The sequence below is a fragment of the Phalacrocorax carbo genome, chromosome 14 (genome assembly GCF_963921805.1).
Source record: "Phalacrocorax carbo chromosome 14, bPhaCar2.1, whole genome shotgun sequence".
In the NCBI taxonomy this organism is placed as follows: Eukaryota; Metazoa; Chordata; class Aves; order Suliformes; family Phalacrocoracidae; genus Phalacrocorax; species Phalacrocorax carbo.
In genome coordinates this window covers 9,982,626-10,001,415 of record NC_087526.1, presented here as the reverse complement: position 1 = coordinate 10,001,415, position 18,790 = coordinate 9,982,626, and the positions used below count along the sequence as shown (strand labels likewise).

Here is an 18,790-nt window from a genome sequence, read left to right as displayed (position 1 = left end):
CTTCCCACAGCCACCATGCACCACGTCTGCTGTTCTTCCTGGCAGTGGTACATGCCTGCTGAGCATTTACTTCCGTGTGCTGGAGCACGTGCAGGCGTATGTGCGCACATTTCTGTGCATGTAGAGGAAGCACAGGTCAGAGCTTTTGGCTTTGCGGATGTCAAGTCTGCATCAGTTAAGTGCATCATGTCTTTCATCATGGATGTACACCAGCAAGCTTGTTTGCACTTCTGGCCATCATAAATTCAGTTTATGACACAAGTTGCAGAAAACATTTGAGATGTTTTACAGTTTTGGAGTTTGGATTTTTTTCAAATACATCCAATCATTTTTCATATTTTGTACCCCTAAATCCAGCTACTGGCCCAAAGGAAGACGGAGGGTGATACAGAAAGCATTTGAGGAACCTTCAAATAGACCGTGATGCAGGCAAAATAAAAAGAAACCGATGCGTGCCTCATTGGAAGAGTAGACAACAATGCAATGGTTGCATTTCTAACCTTGATGGTCCTGAGATGTCAGATTTTAATGCTGTCACTGAGCCAGAGGCAAGCATGAGCCTCAGGCTTCAGCTATTTTGGAAGGGGCAAAAAAAAGAGCTTTTTTTTCTGAGGGTGCATTTAGAAAGGACAACTGTGCTTTGAGCTGTGCGCAGGGGAGTTGGATGTTAGTTATGGCTCAGGCAGAGGGATCGGCGTAGGTCCTTGGCATGGTGACATGGTGCATGGATGACCCCACTCATGAGCATGGCATAAAACACTTCTGGCAGCTGCTCACTGATGCTGAGGAAGAGGACAGACCTATGGCTTTGCCTGACTCTAAATACATGGATAAGGCTATGAGACGTATCTTGCAGGGAAGCTGCTGTGCTCAGGCTCAGCCAGGCATCCCAGCCTGGCCCTGCAAAGCCTCCATCACACATGCTGTGCTGACAGGTCCTCGGGAGAGCTTGGTAGCACTTGGATCAGCTCCTGTTTGCAGCCAGCTCTGGCACCATGGGGTGTCATGGGAGGAACTGGTCCTCTGAGTCACAGTTAGGAAGGGGAATAAGTGGGGTCCTGGGCTCTTCTTCCTCTTTTCTCTTTCTCTCTTTCTCATCTTTCTCTCAGCAGTGCCTCCAGGGCAATGCCAGCTTGCTTCAGAGCTGAGCACCAGGGACAGTTATCCATCTTCCTGCAGGTCAAGGAGGGGGTGATGAGATGCTGTTGTCCTCCTTCTCGCAGGAATTGAACCCTTTTTCCTCCTGCTCGTTCATGGCCCCAGTGGGTATCAGGTGAACCCTCTGCCTCCCCCAGGCTCCCTGCTCCCGTACCACCCAGCTGCCTCCCCCTTCCTCTCTCCCTGAAAGCAATTGCAGTTTATTTCACTGCACCAACACGCCTTTTAAAATAACACATCGTTCCAGGCTTTTAGTCACGACTTCTGCCTCCCTCCCCCGAAAACAACCATCTAATCACCAGAGCAGCTGGTCTGGGTGAGAGGGAGTGATAATGCGAGAACAGGGTGAAGGCAGCTCTGGGGAGAGGGGCTTAGGTTCCTGGCTAATTATGGAGCAGTGTTAAATCTCCTCTCCCCTGGGTCCTCCTCCACCTGATCTGTGGGGGCCAGCATTAATTTTATAGACAAACAGTCAGCAGAGCTCCTGCCCAAGCAAGGAGAGAGGCATCGGGTCTGTCACAATCATAACCTCTGGGTAAAACAGAAGAGATGGAGTATGAGGGAGTTCTCATTTCTGGAAGCACATGAGGTACTTCAGAAAACATTAGGCCCTCCAGAGTGATTTATAATCTTATAGTGAGGGCTCAATGTACCTTTACGGTGAGTGCTGTGGGGTAGAGTGTACTGTGGTGAGTGGAGCTGTAAATGCAATCCCTGTCCCATGTGTGGAGCAAGCCCAGAGCAGCACCAGCAGCTCCATGTGCCCCCAAGGGAGGGGAGCGGGCTACGAGCTCCCAGCGCTGCTGGCTGTGCAAGGCATGGCTGGCGAGTGCAGGGGTGAAGGGGCTGCCCTAGATCTTATGATGTGACCTGCCCTGTGCCAGCTGGCAGGTGGTGCTCGGTTCAAGCTCAAGCTGCTGGTGGCAATGCAAAACCTGGCATCAGTGTGCAAGGCTTGGGTCCCAGGGCAGGAGACTCATGCCTTGACAGGGAGCATTCAACCCCGGGTCACCTGGCTGTGGTGGAGGTGCAGGTGGCAGATTTCATTGCTGTCCTGTGCTTTTAGTTGATACCAGCTGTTTCATGTACTGGCTCTGCTCGCTCGCCTCTCAGCCATTCCTGCTAGCTCCCTGGGGTGTCAGGGTCAGGATCCAAGTCAGGGTGTGATGTTCTCACTTCAGAATTTGTTTGTTCTCTTTTGGTGCTGTCTGGCTGTAGCACAGATGCTCACTGGTGGTGACTGACCCTTATTGTGGGGACTTGCTGGGGGCTGCTCAGCTTTTCCAGGGCTAGAACAAGCCAACAGTAGTGTTTTGGGAGCCCTCGGTATACAGCCCAGCGTTTGGGTTTCTTTGCTGGAAAACAGGTGGGGTGAGGCTGAGCGATGCTCTGCGGGCGCTGCTGGCCCACAGAGATGGTCTGTGCCGTGGGCAGGCAGAGGTGTGGTACTGTGCGACCCTCTGCACTGGCAGCAGCTGAGTGGCCGTGATGGCCTCCCGATTGACAGATACGAGGAGGGTTTGCTCCCTTCTAGTAGCATAGTAGCAGATGGCACTTTTTGCTGAAGCTCTGCTTCTTTTTTTTTTTTTTCTTTTTCAGATAATCACTCACAGGTATCGAGAGCCTCTCTCCGTATCCGTATCCTGGATGTGAATGACAATCCACCCGAGCTCGCCACCCCCTATGAAGCAGCTGTGTGTGAAGATGCCAAGCCTGGCCAGGTAGCAGGTGTCCCCCAGCCCTTCTCCTAGGTCTCCATCAGTGCCTGCAGCAGTCTCGTGCTGCGAGCAGTGCTCTGGACCAGTGCCAGCCTGCCCGTCCTTCCCCTTCTGCCTGAATACCTTCCCATGCAGCTGCTGTCACGCTGGGAGCCACTTTGCTGGTGTCCTACAGCTATGCCCATCTGCAGGGCAAAGGCTTATCCCTTGCTGTGGCAGAAGCCAGTGATGCTCTGCTGGAGCAGACCCTGCGAGCAGGGCCCGTGTGAGGGGCTGTGGAGGCAGCACTGATTCTCACCTCTGCTTTCTCCCTACAGCTGATCCAGACAATAAGCGTTGTGGACCGTGATGAGCCTCAGAGCGGCCACCGTTTCTACTTCACACTGGCACCTGAAGCCACCAACAACCACCATTTTTCTCTGCTGGATATTAAGGGTAAGCCCTGCTGCACCCTTCCCAGTCCTGCAGCCTCCAGGCTGAGTGGCACAGCTGGCCATGGGGAGGGAGAATGGGGCTGTGAGCTTATGGTCCATCTGTGCTGGGTGGAGCTCAGGATGTGTTGGGTACCCTGTAAGGCTCCTTGCCAACCTGAAATGGTGGGATTGGTTAGCTAGCAGTTCAGATTTCTTCAAGGAGGCTCTGCCAGCTTTCTTCTCTGCTGCAGAGAGGTCCAAAGCTCCTCTTGTGCTGTCTGGTTAGCCTTTGTTGTTTTCAGGGCTGTCAATCCCTTTCTTGATGTGAAATCTCCAACCTGCCCACTGGCAAGGAGATGATGTGGATTTACAGATGAACACGCTCCCGTTTTGAGCATTATGATTTATCCCTCTCCCAGGTAAATCCTGGAGTGTGGGTCATCCTGGGGCTGCCATGTGGGTGGGCAGCTTCCGTGCCCCTAACAAACAGGAGTAGCTCAGAAGTCCTGGGAGGTAGCGGGGCTGTACAGCAGCCAGACCTTGGCCATTGCGGGTTACCTGGGACGTGGCCAGCAGGGCCAGATTCCCTATTAGGCAATGGCTCAGGAACACAGTTCCTCTGGTTTCCTGAGGGTCATCCTGTCCTTTGGGAAATGCAGCTGGGCAGGGCTGGTCTGTTCCTCTGGGAAGCTCTGGGGTTCTTTGCGCCTCTGGGCTGAGCGGCTCAGGATGACTCAGTCCCTGCCTGTTGCTGTAACCCACGAGGTGCAACAAAGGTTTTCCTGGCTGAGTCCTGGTTGCTATTTGGCTTTACAGACTGCAAGGTCAGGCTGCTTTTGTGTGGACGATAACAATCCAGAAAGGTAGTTATCAGGCTGCTTCCTATTTTTGACTCGTATTTTGGATGAATTTAGTTGCTGATTGCAGCAGAAGTACAGCAGGGACCTTTGCAGATACTGGTATCTTCTCCGGCCAGATGTGCACTTACTTGTCAAAGGGGTCAGCCCAGATGGGAGCCAGCAGACCACACTGAAATGCTTATTTGTTTTGTTTTGTTGTTTGTTTGTTTTCAAAACAAACAAAAAATTTCCCTCTGTTTTTGCAGTTTCATCTGTTAAAAGTCTGATTTAGTTTGTTCTTATCAAAGGAACCTTCTGCTGACATAAGATCCTGCTTGCTCAGTTTGGTTCAGTATTATTAGGGATAGTCAAAATAGAACTTGCAGCAAAAAGTTTCAGACGTAATCATAGAAGGACTGATATTGCTTTGTATCCTAAAAAATGCAGCTACCCCGGCACTGATGGGCAGCTGTTCACAAGACCTTTACGTTCTTATCATGTAGCAAGCTTTGATCCTCTGCAAGATTTTGCCCCATGCCCAGCAATTAACTTCCTTCACTTTCTTGGGAGAACCTTATAAAAACATGATTGAGCATGCTGGGTTACCCCCCAGTGTCTGTCCCCACCTGGCCCCATCCAGAAACTCTGAGGGGCCCAGGGCCACGCTCCCTGCTCCGAGCCGGGATGTCTGCCACGGCTGGGTTGCGATCTCGGCCATCACTGCTGCTCTGCCTGTCTGGCAGGAGGGACCTGGCCAGGGGTGGCTGGAGCTCAGCGAGGGCTGCTTTGCTGCCTGGTGCTGTGTGGGGATCACCCCCCATTCGTTCAGCTGGGGTTCACCAGCAGCGACACGAGAGCTGGTGTTGCAGGAGGGTGCAGGACACAGGCTCGCGTGCCTCCATCTCCTCCAGAGTTGCTGCTCTCTTGAGTAGGATGAGGCTCTCGTTGCACAGGGTAATCCTTTGTGCTAAACGATCCCACAAACTTTGCATGTGGTGTAACACTGCATAAAATGAGTAAAAGCTGGCATCACCCCCCGCCTTCTGTTCTCGGGAAAACAAATGCTGTTGCTGCAGGGTTATTCCCGGGGTGTTTGGAGACCCTCCCAATTACAAAGTGATGCTGTCTTCCACAGCAAGAGGAGGCGGCTGCCTGTGCAGATGGAGGCACCCTTCATTTCAAATACATGTGCATTTTAGTGTCAACTCCCTTCCTTTGATTTCTCCCCCTTCCTTTGATTCCTCCCCACTCTTTTTCTCCAGACCACTGAGTGCCCTGGGTGCACTCACCTTCGCCCCCTGCTCTCGTGGGTTCCCTTGCTGCATCCTCCTTTGTCCCCCTCCTTGCCTCCCTCTCGTGCTTCACCCCTCTTGCACTTGTCTCCACTCCTCCATATAAATATCAGTGGTGACAAACTGCTACCACCAGCCCATCTGTTTCTTTGTACAAATTTGTAGCCAGTTTTGAAACGTGATTTATAAATATTGCTTTTGCAGCCAAGGAGTGACACTGATGAATGTCAGCACAGATGGATTCACTAAGCTCTTGCTTAAATCCTTCTTCTCTTTTTTGCTTTGCACCTACTTCCCTTGGCTCCTGCAAGGCAGCAGAAAGCCACCTCAGGAGGGTGAGTTGTCCCCAGCAGGCAGGGACCAGCATCTGCTCGGGAAGGCTCCCACTACAGTTCGTCAGGCAGGGCAAGAGCACCCGGTCATGGCAGGGCTGGTAGGTCAGGAGCCTGTGCGGCTACGGCCAGCAGCAAGTTAGCTGCGAGCTGCCAAAGAGGTGTCCGAGGCTCAGAGCTGGCCGCAGTGCGGACGGGCTCCCTCAGGGGGCTGCGGGGTGCGCCCCAGCGGGCAGGGGGGGCAAGGGAGGCAGCTGCTTGGGCAGGCCCCTTGCTGGCAAAACTGACCCTGCAGGAGGCTGGAGAAGCAGGAGTGAGAGAGTCAGTTCAACGTTGAAGTGCAGAGCTCTGTCGCATAGGTGGGAGCAGAGCCAGCTGGGGTAGTGCAGGGGAGCAGGAGAGGATGCTGAACTCTGCTTAGGCTCTTCTAGGACTCCTTCTGGGCAGCCCTAGGGTCCTAGGGGAAGCCCAGGGTGATTGATGGGGCAGGCTGTCCATCAAATTAAGATCTTGTGGACTACCTGCTAGTAGGTGGGTGTATGGCAGTGGTCATGGGGCAGGTCTGCTGCAGTCTGATACTACCATGATACAGTCACGACACTGCCACTTGCCCACACCCTGCTGGGTCAGGCCCCACGGCAGCCAAAATTGCACAGAGTGGGGGTGGCCCTTGCAAAGTGCCTGCAGTTAACACCTGCAGCCCCCCTCGTCAGCTCCCAGCGGCACGCAGAACTGCCTTGGCTCTCATGCTCTGGGTCGGAGCTACAAGAGCAAAAGGTGACCCTGCAGGAGACCTTGTATTAGCTGGTTTGCAGAGGTCAGGCTTTTAGAAACAGTGCTGTTTCCTACTGGCATCTCTCCTTGCTTTTGCTCTGCTCTAAAGGGATGCTCAGGCATTTCCTAGTTCATCAGACAAGGAATAAATATGACATGTGGTAACAACAGCCCTGATCCAGAAGGAAGATGTAGAGCAAATGAAGTGCCTAAAGGAGGAGATAGAACTGGAAAAGCTGACCTCACCATGGTCCAATCAGTTCCAAAGGCATTCACCATCCTCTGCCTCCTAACTCACCCTTTGCTGGATCCTTCTGGCCTGAGAAAATTGATTACAGAAGGATCAAAGGCAATTAAAGCCTGAAATCATGTTCTCCAAGAAATGCTAATTGTGTTGGAAGGGATGGTAAAAAGCATCCAGGCCCAACAACCTGGAAGGGGTGCTAGATAATATGGAATGACACATGGAGCTACGGACTCCAGAGCTCAAGGGCTAGGCAAGCAGATGTCTGAACTCTCTGCAGGTCTCATTAAGAGCATGTAATGGGTGATAGAAGATCTGAAAATTGTAACAATCAAAAGCAAAATGTTAGAATTCGAGGATTGCCTCAGGATAGAGGAAGCCTCCTCCAGCCCTGCAGGGATGCCGTTCTCAGCACAAGCAGCGCAGATGCTGATCTGACAGGGGTGAAAAAAAGCATCAAATCTCCGCAGGGGCTGAGCAAAAGGTAAACGAGCAGCAGTAGTGCTGTGGCCTGGCACCCAGAAAACTCAGGAACAGGAAGAGGCAAAAGGGAAAAATCAAACTCTCCTCCTACCAGCTGCAGCCACCTGGGGCTGGAGTGGGGGTCTGCTCCTTTTGGGCAGCTCCAGGGGCAACATGGCCGCAGGCCTGGCTGGAAGTTGTGTGTGCCTCCCTGGCGCTGGCATGGACTGGCACTGGTGCTGCAGAACAGCTGCTGGAGAAGGGGAAGGCAGATGCTCACGTGGCCCCAGTAGTGTGGGAGAGAGCAGGGATATCGAAATCCAAACTGGAGGTTGCTTGTTCCCTTCTGCTCTCCAAGCGCTGTTCAAGATTGAGTTATGAGAAGGATTTATTAGTTGTGTCTTTGAAGCTGCCAAGAGCCTCTTTGGAGACGGAGTCTGAGAGACTTAATTATTTTATTATTCCTAGTGATGTTACGCTACCACCAGAGTATATTGCGTTCCTAAACTTTCCTCTTACAGCAGTATTGACTGGTCCCTGCACATGGACACAACAAATTGATCCACTTTGGTTTCTGCCTTTTCTGGTGACTTGCTTCTCAGGCAGACAGAGGTGCTGTCTCCTGTCCGTCACACAAGGTGATATGATGTGACATGGGATAAAATCACTGTGTGGTCAGGGAGAGGGTGGCATAGGAAACCTTCAGAGGAAATGTCAGTTTGTGTAGCGAGATGACAATGATATGATAGTAAATGGTTTGGCTTGGGGCTTCAGAGAACACATGGCACAACCATTAAGAGTGGTGTGACCATAGTCACAAAGACTGGGCGGGAAAACGTAAGTGTGGAGGTCCAAACTTGTCTGTGCAAGAAAGCTGTGGATTAATGTCTGCTCAAATTTCAGTACCACCTCCTGGGAAATGCTGCTTCTCAACCTCATGACCCCAGAAATGGACTTAGAAGAAAGCTGCTACAGAGGAAGAGGCACAAGAGGCTGCAGGGCCAGGCCTGCCTGGCTTTTCTTTGCAACAGCTGAGGCTGTGTTGGTACAAACAAATCTACACCAAGACACACATCCTGAAGCAACTGCCTTGGGTCAGCTGCATGTAAACAAACAACTACACCAAAAGAAATTACACTGTTTTGTAGGAAGTTGCTTTGGATACATTTTCCAGGATACATTTTCCCAGATGTGGGCAAAAATTTCTTCACTCCTATGGTCTACATTGCATTGGCATTGCATGGCAGCAGCACTGCTTTTTCTGGAGTATTTTAGAAGGGAACAAAGAAGACATTTGCAAGTAACAGGGATGTAAATGCCTGCCAGAGAATTGTCCAGGGTGCCTGGGGAGCCATGGGCACAGAGGGTGGGCAGCAGGGAGGAGGCTGGAGCCGTCTCAGTACCTGGAGGGGACTTGTCTCTGCCAGACTGGTGTCTGGCTGTCCAACATTGGGCAGCAATGTCATAGGTGTAGATGTGAAATTTCTGTGGATCTCCCTTCTGTAGGAAGTGCTCATGTCACCCTGTTCAAAAGAAAAAATGTATTTTCATGATGTTTGAAATAGTGTTTTGTGGTTGGGATTTCTGTCTCTCTCTGTAGCACCGAGTTTTCTGTTACAGAGCGAGACCTCAGCCCCTTCCTGAGCTCAGCTTTCTCAGAGCAGAGCTGTCTGTCGTGCTGCTGATACATTTAAGTACTGGCTGCTTTATTTTGACTTTGTGGGTTCAGCAGTGAAAATATGTCTCCTTCCTGTACTTGGAGGTGAGGGGGCTCGGCAGTGCAACGTGCTGTCTGAGCAGTCCCAGCTGAGCTGAGGTTAGTGGCTGCCTCTCTGCGACTTGCAGATGTATTTCCCCTTGATTTCTAGAATTGGTTTCTAAAAATACAGTGTGCCTTGTGGCAGGTCTTCCTCCCTTACAGGAGCTGGAGGTGGCTATAAACAGAAAGGGAGTCGCCAGCCTTCTGCTGCATTTCCAGAGAGGTGAGGAGCTGGTGCTACACCTGCATTTATGCAGCACTAAAGGGGTGCTCACCCAGGTGGCTGGAAGAGCTCCCAAGCACAGCATTTCATCAGACCTGGACTAGAGACAGGCTGAGCAGCACAGGGAGGTACAGGGCTGTGTGCGTGGAGATCCTCTGAGTCAGGAGCCGACCATGAGATCAGGCTGGTTACCTGACTGGTGTGATGGTGCCAGTGAAGGCAACCTTCCTGGGCTGAGGGCCAGAGCCTTGCTCGCTCACAGCAAATGGGTCTGTCCCATTTTCCTGTGGCTTCGTCTCCACTGGATCCAGATACCCGAGGCTTATGTTTGGCTGGGCTATCTAGGAGTTAGTCCTGGCCTCTTGCTGAGATGGTGCCATTAATGTTATTTATATCTCCCTACTATGCTGCAGCAAGCTGAGGGAGCAGCACCAAATGAGATCTTGTTACCTTTGTGCAAATGATTAGCATAACAATAATTTTTTTCTTCCTAGCTCATCCCTGGTAGGCAATAGGCAGCTTCTCAGCAGAGTCTGCTGCTGGCAGGATGCCACACTTGTTCCAGGCTCCTGCCTCCTGGGGGGCTGGTGCTCCCCTGCTCCCTCCTGACAGCTCTGCTCAGTTGCCTCTGTGCTGGGGCCACATGCTGCTCCAGGAGTCTTGGCCACAGTGGCAGATGTCCTGCAGGACCAGGTGGCTGCCCAGGCAGAGGTTCAGTGGTCCCAGGCAATGCATGTGGTCAGAAAGATCACGCTGTCTGCTGTGAGCAATCCCCTCCATGGGCTGGTGATGCTGCAGCACTTGGATCATGTCTGACTCAGGAAGCATGGGTCGGTGCTGGGTGCTGCAGCCTTGCAGGCAGAGTGCTGACCTTTCAGGCAGTATCTCCCTTCTGAGGCAAACTGTCTCCAGATCGACTCATAAAAGCATTTGTCTTATTGTTGTCTTCTGCTCTGTGCTCTTGAGGATGTTGCCTGCCTGAATGCTGCTGAGAGCAGGGATGAGTGAGGTTACCTGGAAAATTCCCTTAATGGACAAAAGATGCTACATCCAAAGGAAGAGTTTTTCTAGTGACTTGCAGCACAGTTCTGTGTGCATGAATAAGATCTGGTTTTGAATATCTCCCTTGTGACATTCAGTGCAGCCTCCAAATGTTGGCTGGTGTGGTCTTCTCTCTGCTAGCCTTGCCTTCCCCATGTTGAGCTCTTCAAGGCAGACCTGTGCTCTCAGATGAACTGGAAGAGATTACTTTCTCCCTGTCTCCTTTTTGCTGGAATCCCAGCTCTCCCAGCTAGGGTGCCAAAACCTCTGCTCTCCCCAGCAACACAGCTGTATTCTGGCAACACAAGAAACTGGGGTGGGCTGAGTCCAGAAACCTGACAATAGGAAGCAGCAAACTGGTATTCAGCACCATGACAGCTGAGCACTGTTCTGGGCACAAGCCCATGCACTGCTGCCTCCCCTCTGGGCACAGGCAGCCCATCTTCACTACTCTTGCTGCACCCAGCCGTGCTCGGCTCCAGCACATGCTGGGTGGGCTTCTCTGCACCTGCGGGTCAGCAGGGGGGCACAGATTGCCCCAGCTCCTCCTCTTCCAGACTGCTGTGAAGCAGCTTCACCCTCGCTTCGCCTTTGCTGGGGTTGGTTGTAGCAGTCCTGTGGGCAGGTCATCTGTGCTTCTGCTATTTGTACTGGCAGAGCTGGACAAGGGCTCAGCACTGGGATCCTGGCAGGCTCTGCCCAAACTGCGTTGGCCCCAGCCCTGAGCACCAAGAGGGTAGATGAGCTCTGTGCTCTGCTCTGCCCTGGCTGCTGTGCAGTGCCTCCAGGATCTGCCCCGCTTCCTGTCTGGCCAGTGGATCTTCCCTGACCCACAGCTAGGCATGTGCCTGCCCCTCCGCTCTGCTGCTGGCTCGCCTCCTGTCCCCGCCGTGCCCCGTGTGCTCTCATGCAGCACCCGATCCATACGGCAATTTCCGTGGTGGCAGGCAGCCCAAGAGCCAGAATTAGAATAGATGTCTTTTCTGATCGAAGAGCTGATTGATAAAGAAAGGGGCCAGTCCAGCATAAATCAGGTGCAATGAGGAGAGAGTCTGTAGACAGCAGCACCTTGCTGTGAGCGGGCCAATCTATGTTTTATTAGATAAAGACTGCAGACAGTCAGCAGCGACTTCTGACATCTGGCCACAATTGTTCAGCTACTATTCCATCCCTTCTTGCCCACTCTGCTGCTGGCTGGCAGCGAATAGCACACGTGAGCAGGGAGCCTAGCTGATTTTCAGTCCCTGTTCCTACCCTCCCTGCTGCAGGTCACCTGTGTGCAGCTGCTGCTTGGGTTCATCCCTGGCACTGGGGCCTTGGAAGGGCCCATGAAGTGGCCATGTTAATAGGATTGTAATGGGTTATGCTGTGCCGGCTGAGCCCCTGAAACAGCAGGGTTTGAGCAGATGGAGAGGAGGATGGCTGGCTCAGCTGGGAGGCTTGGAAGGAGCTCTGCCTGCTCCTTCAGAAGTTATAAAGGATCCTAGAGGTATTTGGCTTGCCGGCTGAGGCAGGGCCCTTCATCCGTGGCCCTCGGGTTTGGAAGCAGTAACTGCTCTTGTAGGTTCAGTGCCATCTGCAGGCCCACATCCACGCTGGACTGAGTGGGCCAGGTCAGGTCAGGAAGGGATCTCCGTGTCAGCAACAGATTTTTTCCTCGTTCCTGCTCTGTGCCACTCTCAGAGGGTCTTCTGGAGGGTTTTTTTCCTTCTCTCTGTTCCAGTTGTGTTGTTTGTCAGCACAGCTCAAACATGTGTGTGCTGTTGGTCTTGTGTCGGGTTCACCGTGCCCTGGGCATGCTGGCAGGTCAGACACTGGGGTGGCCCCAAGGTGCCCAGCGAAGGGGTGCACGCTGGAGTGCAGCTGGCCACCTCCAGGTGCTCAGGCTGCTGAGGGGCTGCTGTGCAGGGGAGCGACAAGCTTGCTCCCCTGTGATGAAGAGGAGGGAGGCCCCGTCCCTTCTTTGGGTGGTTGCTGGAGCTGGCACACGAACAACCGCTGTGTGAGTGGTAGCAGCCCACCAGCACCCTGAGTGTTCATCTGGAGTGTGGAGGAGCCCACAGCAAGTCCTCCTGGCTGTGCTATGGGAGTGACTTTGCTGTGGGTTTACTTGTTCCCTGCAGACAACACGGCTGCGGTGCACACACAACGAATGGGCTTCAATCGCCAGGAGCAGGATGTGTACTTGCTCCCTATTTTGGTGGTGGACAGCGGCCCCCCGGCCCTCAGCAGCACAGGGACTCTGACCATCCGCATCTGTGGCTGTGACAGCAACGGAGCCATCCAGTCCTGCAACAGCACCGCCTATGTCGTATCAGCGACGCTGAGCCCCGGTGCTCTCATCGCACTGCTGGTGTGCGTCCTCATTCTGGTCGGTGAGTGTCCACCTGTCCCCCAGCCTCCTCCTGTCCTGTCCCATCTCCTCTCCATCCAGCATCACACGAACAAGTGCAGGTGGTTGCCGTGGGCATGGTGCGGGCTTCTCTGCTACCTGTCTCCTTGCTGGTAGCTGCAGCATGGGGGGCAGGAAGCCCAGCCCCCTGCCAGTCGGGGACCACTGGGGGAGCTCCCATGTTCACCCCAGCTCCCCTGCACCAGGCAGGGCCCCTGCAGGGCAGCCAGAGCAGGGCTCCCTGTGGACAGACTGGTGGGCTGCTGCCCAGCGGAGGATGGAGAGCTTCTGGCTTGCTCCCTGCCTCGCTGTGTGGGAGCCGAGAGCTGCTTGCAGGCTGCCATGCCATGGTCACCACAGGTGTCTCATAGCAGATGGGGCACGTGTGCATCCCAGCACGGTGGCCAAGGGCGGCAGGTGTGGGGTGCACAGTTGTGTTCTGACCTCGGAGCACTGGGAGGGTCAGTGTTAGAGTGTGCGGGAGCACGTGGGCAGGACATGAAGCTGGGATGCACGCAAACCAGAGCATTGCCCAGGTCGGGACCGGCACCCTGGGAATGCTGCTGGCTGCCACTGACACACTGGCACAAGCTTGTGCTGGGCCGCCACAGCAGGGTGTGAAGGTGCCCGGGAGGCGTGGGATTGTGCACACGTGGGAAGGCACTTTGAGAGAGGGATGTTGTAGTGGCCTCAGATTTAGCGTAGGGCAGTTGATGGACGCTGCTGCTGAAAGCCCTCTGGCATTGGTGCTGGCTCACAGCTGGCTCCCGAGGGCTGTCTGGACATCTGTGGAAGCCAGCACATTGTTCAGTGAAGTCTCCTCTCCTTGGCATATCTCTGCTCCCTGTCTCCTGCTGTGTGTCCGTTTAGAAAACCCTTTCCCACAGGGTGCACTTTACACTGGTTTCATTTTCCAACACAGCGCAAACAAATTTCTGCCTAATTGCCCAAACGAATAAAGTGCACATCGGTGCTTTAAAGGTGATGGGATGAATGGATGATGATCCAGGACACAGCTGCAGCTCGTTGCTCAGGCTCTATGCCATCTGCTCCACATTCACCTTCCCAACATTTGGCTGCTGCTGTGATTCATGCACCCCCTTTTCCTACTCATCTTCTGCAGAATTCATCCGTTTGTCTGTCCAGCCGTGCGTTCATCCATCCGTCCCTCCTGTCTCAGTGGTCGTGCTGCATGCGAAAGGACGCTCCCGGTCTGCACTGGAGCACAGGCAAACCTCTCTCCCAGCCAGTGACACAGCGCAGCTGCTACTTGATGAGCCTGGCTGATAGGAACCAGCTGGCATGCCGGTGGTCTCGGCTGCAGGGCTCCCTGTGCCAGAGGGTGCTGTACCTCTGCACCCTGCCGCCAAGCATGGGCCGTCCTCGCCCCACGGGAGCACAGATTGCACGAGCCCCTGCTCCCGTCTGACCATCTCTTCCTTTCCCAGTGCTGGTCCTTCTGATCCTCACGCTGAAGAGACATCACAAAAGCCACCTGACATCTGAGGATGACGAGGACATGAGGGACAATGTCATCAAATACAACGATGAAGGGGGTGGCGAGCAGGACACAGAGGCCTATGACATGTCAGCCCTGCGCAGCCTCTATGACTTCAGTGAGATCAAAGGCAGCGATGGAGGCGGGGGGCTGGGAGATGGGGGCCTCAGCGGAAACCCAGCCTCTGAGCTCCATGCCCTCCCACAGTGGGTGCAGAGCCCGGACCTGGACTTCTCCGTGTTCAGAGACTATATCTGCAAGAAGGTGGAGCAGGCGGATGAGGACCCCTCCGTGCCGCCCTACGACTCGTTCCAGACCTATGCCTTCGAGGGCTTGGACTCCCCCGTGCCCTCCCTGAGCTCCATCAACACCTGGTCCAGCGGCTCAGAGCAGGACTTCTCCTACCTGGGGGGCTGGGGGCCACGCTTCCGGCAGCTGGCAGCACTCTATGCTGGGCGCAGGGGCGAGGAGGACAGCGAGGAGTCCTAGCTGTCCCGCCAACCCCTCACGAGGCTCCTGACGCCTCCTGGACCAGGGCTCCATGCCATGAGGTGCTACACAGGGAGAGTGTGCGCCTCTGGCCAGGCTCTGTGGCTGCCAGAGAGGGGGGCTGTGCCATGGGGCCAGGGAGCACTGGGCTACATCCTCCTCGGCAGCTGCCTCCTGTTCGGGGCACCTCTGCCCCCGCATGGTGAGGCTGGAGTGCCCAAAGGAGCCGCTGTGGCCATCATCATCTCCTTAATAGCAGTCTCCATTAAAGCACTACGCATTAATTTAAGAAAGAGAAAATCTAATTCAAGAGAGTTTGGAGGGGGTTTCTCCCCCACAAATTATCATTTAAATAGATCTGTTCAGTGAGCCCAGTTCAGGAAAGGAAGAGCAAACCGGGAGCCTTTTGTTGTCTAAATTGTTTTTGTCACTTGAGTCAGAGCATTTGAAGTGCTTTGATTTCTTTAAGAGCTTTCCTTGCAGAGGGAAACAAGCTTTTACCTTCTGTTCAGCTTTTTCCCCCTTTAGGTTAGCTCGCTTTTTGGAGTCCTCCTCTCTGCGCGTGGGCTCCTCAGCAGCACCCAGCTGCTGGCATGGTGGAGCGTGCCACACTGGGGATGTGCATGCTGGATGCAGGCTCCAAAGTCACGTCCTGCACGGAGCAACCGCTGCACTAGAGTTCACTTCAAAATACACTTTGCCTCTAAGCTGCAATTGCTTCGCCTCTTAGTTCTTAGATCTTTCTTGTGGTTATCAAAGATGCTTGTGATTTGAAGGAGCTTTCCCTCCCTGCACAGCATGCATCGTCTGCAAGGTCTTGGCGTGCCCCATGGCCCCGGTGATGGACAGGGACATCCCACCCGCTGCCGAGGCATGGTGCTGTGGCCACAGAGCAGCCATGGTGATGGAAAGCACCATTGGAGTGGCACAGAGTGGCACTCCCCGGGTTGGCTCTGCCAGCCCCTTAGAGCAGGACAGGCCCTGGTCCGCAGGGCTCTCCGCCAAGCATTAGCTTTCTACCAAATGGCATTGGCTGCGCAGGGCAGAAGGGAGGACACCAACCCACCCAGTGGTGGGGGAGAGCTGTGTCCTGGCTAGAGGACCATGTAGTAGGGTGCGGGAGAACCCTAGCCCCCTGGTTTGGAGGGATAATTCCTGCTTACCCTGAGCTGACAGCAAAGCATCACCATTGGTGATAGAAAAGCCATCCCCAGGACACGTGCATGAGGCCAGACCCTGCTGGCGCTGCTGCACAGCCAAGCTGGTTGCTGCAGGCTGGCAGCGGGCCTGTGACACCTCAGGGTACCCAGGGTGTCCCTACCCTGGCACAGTGCCCCACAAGAGACCTGCATGAGCTCCCACAGCAGGGCCACCTTTGCATGAAATCTCTGGTTTCAAGAGGCACGTCAGGAGGCGGCCAGCAGGATGTGCCATTGCTCTTGGGGCTGCAGATGATATTGGAGGAAAGTCCTCAGTGCCCTGCACCTTTCCAGCCTGCTGACTTCCCCCGGGGTAAATTGAACAGTGCATTGAGCGACACCCATGGGCAGCTTCTCAGGCCGTCCTGGCTAGTGCAGCTCCTTCTCTGTTCACATTGGAAAAAAAGTCAATTATATTATTGATAGGTAACTGATAAGGTCTCTCAAGGCCTGACATCTTGGGCTTGTCATTGGGTTTGTCCTTTTAGTTTAGCCATGGTGTTTTCTATCCTTGGAGAAGGTTTAAATGTAAATGTACATGCGTGTTCATTTTTTACTGTGTTTTGCTTCCCGGCTGCTGGTGTTGGTCCTTTAGCTGCAGCATGAGACCTGACAGCGGGGAAGGGCAGGATGCATCTTTGCCACAGCTCTTGCCCTCGGTAGCTCCTGCCCTTGGCTGCTTCTGCCTGCTGCAACCACATCCACCCATGTGGGAGCTGCAGCTTGGCTTTTGCGCTGGGACCGGGAGCTGCTTGTTTCTCAGGGTCTCTCTGGTCCCCGTCGAAGGAGGCCGTGGGCACCTGCTGCTGGCGCCTGCGCCCCGGTGTGCTGCTGGTTCACTGTGATGATGCTGGGGAGGCAGCGGAGCCAAGGGGCTGCTTCGCACTGGCCCTCGAGTGCCAACTCTGGCCATGCCGCCTCAGGCAGGTGATGCCTCAAACCTTGGAGCTGGAGAATGGAGCGAGCCCTCTCTTTCCTCAGGAATGTGTTCATGTTTTCCCTTTGGGCTGAAGAGCTGTGCCCGAGCCCCTCCGGAGCTAGCCCTTCCTCTAGCAAAAGTGTTGTGCAATAGCAGGGCTCTGTCCGTAGGAGATGGGGTCTGACAGGGTACGTGTTAGCAACCCTCCCACCGGGTTATTCCCCATCCCCAACCAGCCAGTCCTCCCCTATGCGCATGCACGCACGCTTGCGTTTTTATTTCTATCCCACATGTAAATACGGGAGGAGCGCAGTGCCGAGCGAGCTGGCTGCTCCGCGCAGCACTGCCCCGCACTGCCTGCCCACCTGCACCTGGTGGGAGGAGCTGGCAGCTGCCACAACGTCTGATGGATTCACTTTGGTTTTTTTCTCTACCCAAATGAAATAAGGAGGTTGATTTCCTCACCCTTGTTATTTTTTCAAGGTCTTTCTAGGACCTGGAAATAAATTATTTCCTTGTCGTCTAGTGTGAGTCTTATATGCTTCTTTTGTCTTGTTTTGTTTCCTCAAATTGCACTGTCAATGTGGTCACGTCAGCGCCTCCCCAGAGGGACCGTGCTGGCTGCCCTGCCAGCAGGACAGGCCACGGCACTGCCTGGTGCGGCGCGTTCCCTGCCGGGAGCCTGCAGCCAAACCGCCTGCCTCCCGCAGCAAGTTCCCACTGGCAGGAGGCTGCTACTTGCTTTCTTCCTGTTTTTCATTGAAATGCTCATCAGAAAGCTTTTTCAAGAGAAGGGTCAGTTTTACGGTCTGAATTTGAAGGAAATGGTGAAAAAAATGTCCTTCGCTTTCTCCATCTCTTCAAGAGGAGAAAGCCGGGTTGTGCTTTGAGTGGCACGAGGTGCTGGGTTGTGTGCTCCAGGCTGGCTGTGGTGCCTGCCTGCCATTGTCAGCTCCCAGCAGGAGCCACCCAGCACCAGGGTCTGGGGTGCAGCTGGCACAGGCTCCTCAGCACAGCCCCAGAAGCACTGTCCCTGTGCGAGAGTGGCAGCAGCTTGTCCTGTGAGGGGGTCAACATTCCTTGGTTCTGCAGAGCAATAGGAGAAAGCACAGGAGGCAAACTTAATGCCAAGTGACAAAAGAAAGTCTGATGATGCATCCTCATGATCGTCCTGTCTCGGCCAACAGAGTTCCTTAAAGCTTTTTAAAAAGTGCATCTTTAGTGTTGTTCTCTAGAAGTTGCGGACAGCCTTATAGCTGACCAGCTGATCACTTGATGTATGGATCCTGCCCATGTACTTCTTCCCAGCTTCAGTACGGCTGGGCACTGCGAACAGGTTTTGTTACCATGACCCATTCTCATGTTGGTAATGGCATGTAACGCAGCAGTGTTCAGTTACCGGCTGCAGCAAAAAAATCTCCTTCGTACTCAATTTTAATACTGAATGGTGCAAATAAATTACACTCTAGCCTGACCAGAGATAAATCAATTGCTGATGCTTTTCTTGATGGCAAGGGACTGGGGAACAAGCAATGTGTTAGTGGCAAACAAGCGTGAATGTCCCTGGGCCCAGGAAGCCTCGTCAAGGTGCGCGGCTGCAAATGCTCTGGCACCCGTCGGTGGTGGCAGCACTCTGCAGAGGGCTGGATGCGGCACACAGCAGCTGTCTGGCACAGAGAGAGGGGGATGTGCGCTAAACTCTGTAGTGGCATCATTGTAGGTCAGCAGATAGCACAGGTAGAATTTAAACCTCTCCATAAAGTGACAGTCATTTAAATTGCATCTTGCAGTCCTCGTTCCAAAACAGGCTTATTGATCCCTGAGGTCTTTAAGCGTTTCTGTATCCTTCACCATTCCTGTGCCTCCACCCCCATCCTGCTCCCTTGATCGTTCACTAAATGTTATGGAAGAAGCATCTGGTGACCTTTGATGACAGCAGTTAGTGGGATGCTGTAACAGAAGGGAGGAGTCTTGAAGCCAGAGGGTTTTTCAGACGCACAAGGTGTGCTGCCAGACCTTACTGTACACACTATTTTTC

General features: G+C 53.8%; 1 protein-coding gene across 8 annotated transcripts in view; it reads left to right on the top strand.

Moving 5' to 3' along the window:
• CDH22 (cadherin 22) overlaps nucleotides 1-18,790 on the top strand; it is a 98,736-nt gene that overhangs the window by 71,223 nt on the left and 8,723 nt on the right. For 5 of the 8 annotated variants that reach the window (XM_064465639.1, XM_064465637.1, XM_064465636.1 and 2 more), the window contains 4 exons: nucleotides 2,758-2,879; nucleotides 3,194-3,311; nucleotides 12,379-12,630; nucleotides 14,096-17,277. In XM_064465639.1, the coding sequence (XP_064321709.1) occupies nucleotides 2,758-2,879; nucleotides 3,194-3,311; nucleotides 12,379-12,630; nucleotides 14,096-14,634 (1,031 nt within the window). In that variant the 3' untranslated portion in view covers nucleotides 14,635-17,277. The other 3 variants (XM_064465640.1, XM_064465641.1, XM_064465643.1) reach the window with 3 other exon arrangements.